At 38.4% G+C, this 4,657-nt stretch overlaps 1 protein-coding gene, 1 long non-coding RNA gene and 2 other non-coding genes across 4 annotated transcripts in view; all 4 read left to right on the top strand.

Moving 5' to 3' along the window:
* The window catches only part of LOC111671333 (alpha-2-macroglobulin-like), a 33,063-nt gene that overhangs the window by 925 nt on the left and 27,481 nt on the right, over positions 1-4,657 (top strand). Inside the window, exon 3 of the mRNA XM_087179899.1 lies at positions 2,166-2,330. Within this exon, the coding sequence (XP_087036025.1) occupies positions 2,166-2,330 (165 nt within the window). The remainder of the gene's footprint in view (positions 1-2,165; positions 2,331-4,657) is intronic.
* On the top strand, positions 2-192 carry LOC111671373 (U2 spliceosomal RNA). The gene has a single exon (XR_002761930.1). It is a non-coding gene; the product is annotated as a U2 spliceosomal RNA (small nuclear RNA).
* Positions 1,212-1,376, top strand: LOC111671369 (U1 spliceosomal RNA). Its single transcript, XR_002761927.1, has one exon. It is a non-coding gene; the product is annotated as a U1 spliceosomal RNA (small nuclear RNA).
* LOC111671349 (uncharacterized) overlaps positions 3,206-4,657 on the top strand; it is a 2,564-nt gene continuing 1,112 nt past the window's right edge. The window contains exon 1 of the long non-coding RNA XR_015438605.1: positions 3,206-3,722. This is a non-coding gene — a long non-coding RNA (uncharacterized LOC111671349). The remainder of the gene's footprint in view (positions 3,723-4,657) is intronic.

Genomic DNA, 4,657 nt, shown 5'->3' with positions numbered 1-4,657 from the left:
TATCGCTTCTCGGCCTTTTGGCTAAGATCAAGTGTAGTATCTGTTCTTATCAGTTTAATATCTGATACGTCCCCTACCCGGGGACCATATATTAAATTGATTTTTGGAGCAGGGAGATGGAATAGGGGCTTGCTCCGTCCACTCCACGCATCGACCTGGTATTGCAGTACCTCCAGGAACGGTGCACCCCCTCTAAAATGTATAATATTAATAATTTTACGAAGTTAAAGAAACAAAAGTTATAAGACTGCATCAGAAGCAGCGGTTGAACGATCTCCTTTAATTGTGCTTTGAAATGCGTCAGGCTGAACAGACGTACATGTGATTGTTAGATGGGTCAAACTGCTGAGTGAGACGAGGAGGAAAACAAATAAGCTGCGTTCACTGTCCCGTCCACATTTGATAAAATCTCTCTTTTCTTGCTAGTTCCTCAAACCGTCCATGTTTGATGGTGTTTTTAGCTTCATTGCACTGTACTTTTGAAATGAACCGTAATTTCACTTTGATTATTACTGTAGCTCATTCTCCAGACGTGAATATCCACTCTGCATCATTTCTGCTGCTGCTGTTTCCCGACCCTGCTTTCCAGATCAGAAGAAAGCCATTCATTGTGCAAACTTTATTTTCTGTTGAAATCCAAATTGGGTTGTTTTATTTTTTACCGTGACTTACATGCAGAGAAACGTAGATAAATATGTTGAAGAAACAGTGTTGTTCCCCTCCAGAGCAGTAGGAGGCAGTAGCGGGAATTTATCAGTTCCCCGCCACCGGTAAACAAAGAAACAGGAAGTGGTTGTAATGTATGAAAAACGTATTTAGTTAGTTGTTTACACTTTTCTCTCAATTACAATTTCAAACGTGGATCAAAAAAACCTTCCTCTGTTGCATTCCGATTAAGCTTTGGCTCACAACTTGTCGCTCATCTTTAAGACTTAAAATAGATAAAATAGATGATTTTTATGTCTGCCTTTGCTGTAATGACGCAGCATTGCATGATGGGAAATGAAATTCGTTTTATTCTTTCGTCAAACTGTAATATAAATATAATATAATAAAAAAAAAATATCCTTCTTACAAAACTGTTTTATCTGTGGTGAAATCCTGCAGCCTCAGGACTATAACTATTGGTTTTGTTTACTCGTAGCTTGTCAGCACCATCAGTCAGCACGGTGTGTCTGAGAAAGAGGTCGGTATCCGGAACTATCCAAATCATACTTACCTGGCAGGGGAGACACCATGATCAAGTAGGTGGTTCACCCATTGCGAGGCTCGGCCATTGCACTCTCGGCCGTGCTGACCAGTGTGAATTCCCCAAATGTGGGAATCTCAACTGCATAATTTATGGTAGTGGGGGACTGCGTTCGCGCTCTCCCCTGATTCACTTGTCAAAAAAAGAAATGGAATTTCTAGTCAGTGATTAGAAACATGAAATGATTTTATCTCAATGCAGATTAACATGAAGCTTAATGATTAAGGCATAAAGATTTTGAATCTCTGTTTCACCTCTTATTATTTTAACCGCCGTTTAAAGAGAGATTTTGTGCAAAGGGAAGCGTTAGATCAGTATAAATGGTGAAGTTGGAAGGGATGTGGTGAAAGGTGCATAAAAAATAACACGGCTGTCATAAAATAGTGTAGTCATAATACTATTGTAGATTTGAATATTAGGGTCAAAGTAATTATTTGTTCCATTCATGTTCAATTTTTTTTAATTTTGTATTTTTTCTTGCTTTCATTCACTCCGAGATTGTGCAAACAGATAATTTACAGTACATGTCATTACGTAAAGTGAAGGGTCAAACAAACAGAAAGGAATACAGAACTTCAGGGTTTGTTGACAGTTGATATGACATGGTTGCCAAAGTACAGCTTTTGCTACAGAATTGTAGTAGGTCTTCATACAAAATGTTGTGTGCAGTCTTTACTTATTTCCTTCAATAAAACTTTGACGTTGGCGGCTCTCTTTACCCCGGAGAAAGCTGTGGACAGCTGGTCGCTCATAGTCTTGTCCTGAAGAATTATCTTTACCTGACTTCTGACTTTATTGCGTTTAGTGTTCTCACGTTTGAAATTAATTGTGATGAATTTCTATGATCGGGATAATTGTGATGGGAATAATTAGTAATATCCTCACACGATTTCCTACATATCCTAACTGCCACCAGGGGGAGCCTGCGCCTTTCCTGTCCCCGCGGCCGAAGGCTCGGCTTTCACAGTTAAATCAGTCGGATGTGTGGAAATACTATGGATTCCAACGCAGATGCAACTTCAGAAACTACCGGAGGAAGGTGTCTGCCCCGCGGTCCGACCGGGTCCAACACCTCCAGATTTGAACTGCCGTGTCCTTGACAAGCATTTAGCTCTGTTCACCGAACTCCAGGTAAAATTAACTGACGTTAGTGTAAGTTACCGTTACTTAGCGTGACGTACGTAAGAGTTGGTTACGTTATACAAACGCTGACGTCCGTTACGCCTCGATGCTTTACGTTGTGAACGCTAAGACGCTTTTGGTTACCAGTGAATTAAGCTAGTGTTATCTAGCTAACGTTAGCTATATAGCTGAATAGCTAATTCGTTTCACCTTACTCCACTGTCTCCGGCGAATTGTCTGCAGTTTACTACAAATTTCCCTTTAACGTTAACCGTTAAATTAATTTAAGGAATAAATAATAGTTGAAATCGATTAGAATTTATTTTATTTGACAGAAAATGTCGTTGCATGTAAATTTAAGCGAGCATGCTCACGATAGCATTAAGCAGATATAACTTATTAGCATAATCACTGTCAGTTTAGCATGTTAACATGCTAATATTTGCTAATCAGCGCTACAAAGTACAGCTGAGGCTGAAGGGAATGTTATTATTCTTGCAATTTGAAATTTAGACCTGATGATGGTGCTAGATAAAAAGTAAATGGATGACCAAAGTTATTACAAATGTGCCCTGTGGGAAACATGAATCAAAACTTAATGGAGCAATCCTTTTAGTAGCTGAGATATTTCAGTTTGCACCAAAGACGTTGACCAGCCAATTGACTGAACACTGCCATATATAGAGCCATGCTGCGAGCTCGACAGAATAATAAAAGAGGGGATCTGATCCTCAGAGATGAAAGATATTTCCAAAAAAGATCTACTAGCTCTGCTAAATGACAAAATCATATGATAATATAATATATATATCATAATCCATTTGCTGGTGCACAAGTGACAACAAAGAAAAAGGTGCAGTCCACTATTGTGCTCTAACAAATTAAATTACAACAAACAAATGACAACACAGTGAACATAATTGATGATGTCCACAAGTGGGATTTTGTGTTCCACAACAAGAATCAGCCATTAGGGCTGCACAATTAATCAAAATATAATCAATATCAAATAGGAAGAGCTGGAAAAAATCACAGGAACTGCAAATTTTTGATAAAGGTAAAATGTGTCGCAATTATGGCCTCAGATCTAATCAAGCAAATAGTTTTTGACCTATGCTCTTCTGTAGTATACACACTTATGCACCTTCTCCTGTTTAAACATGCTGTTAATTATTGCAAGAAAATAAAGACGGAGCAAGCTCGGTATTTTTTCCAGTAAAAGACCCATAAAGCCAAACCAAACAAAACAAATGGGGAAATGTCTGTTGTCATCGAGGAGGAGAGCTGATGAGTCACTAGCAAGTTTTTAACAGCTGATAATATCAGCCGTTTGACACCAGGAAGAAACAAGGTAAAAACAAAAATGGCTCTCCAAACCTTTATCATCATCTTTGTACTTTATATGGTTTGCTGTTGGCTCCTAGTGATGGCTGTCACTACTACTGCACTTTTTTCTTCTTTTTTTTATCCCTACAATGAACATTTAATCACCTTCTGCTTGAAAAGTACATTACTTGCATAAACCTCACAAGAAAAGTGGTTGCATATTTTTATTGTATATATGATATATATATTATTTATATATCGTCTTATGCAATACAAATAGTTGTGAGGTTGAACTATTTTAAACAGTAAGCACATTTCTGACTGTGATGTAACCCCTCAGCAAAGTTTGAGGACTTTATCAGTCCGCTAAGATTTACTTAGTGGAAAATCTTTGGCCTTTCATCAGGTTAAGAGCAGTTTGCGCGACCAAATCAAACATCCCCCGCTGGGTAAAGGGCGATATTGCAGAACTCAATTTACTGTAACAATGACATCTTAAATAGACAGAGGAGACTACAGTGCTCTAATCATGACTTTGTCACCGTGGAAGAACCGAGCAGAACAAACTACCAGGAGCAGCATGTCTGACAATGAGATACTGTATAAAATACAATATGAACACCATCGCACAAAACTATTGTATTTTATTTGTGATTTTGTCAGTTGCACAATCCTGGTCCCACAGAACCTTTGTTAGTACATAATTCGAAACAATGCCACAAACAACCGCTTTTATATCCTGTATAAGCTGATTTCCGATGTTAGCATCTAAATGGCCTTGAAGACATAAATCTCAACCATTAAATACAAATACTTCACTCAGGTCAGTGTCACAGATAACTCTTCTCCACTAAAGTCGGCATTTAAAATGGGTTTGTTTGGAGCTAGTTAATGCGTCAACTTAAATTTGACACAGGTGTGTGAGGAGGACGTGTCTGTTTGACTCTTACCTGACGCTTT

The sequence above is a fragment of the Seriola lalandi genome, unplaced genomic scaffold, assembly GCF_002814215.2.
Source record: "Seriola lalandi dorsalis isolate HSWRI2012SDOR001 ecotype SW California unplaced genomic scaffold, Sedor1 jcf7180002054875, whole genome shotgun sequence".
Taxonomy (NCBI): Eukaryota; Metazoa; Chordata; class Actinopteri; order Carangiformes; family Carangidae; genus Seriola; species Seriola lalandi.
This window is presented reverse-complemented; position numbering and strand designations above follow the sequence as displayed.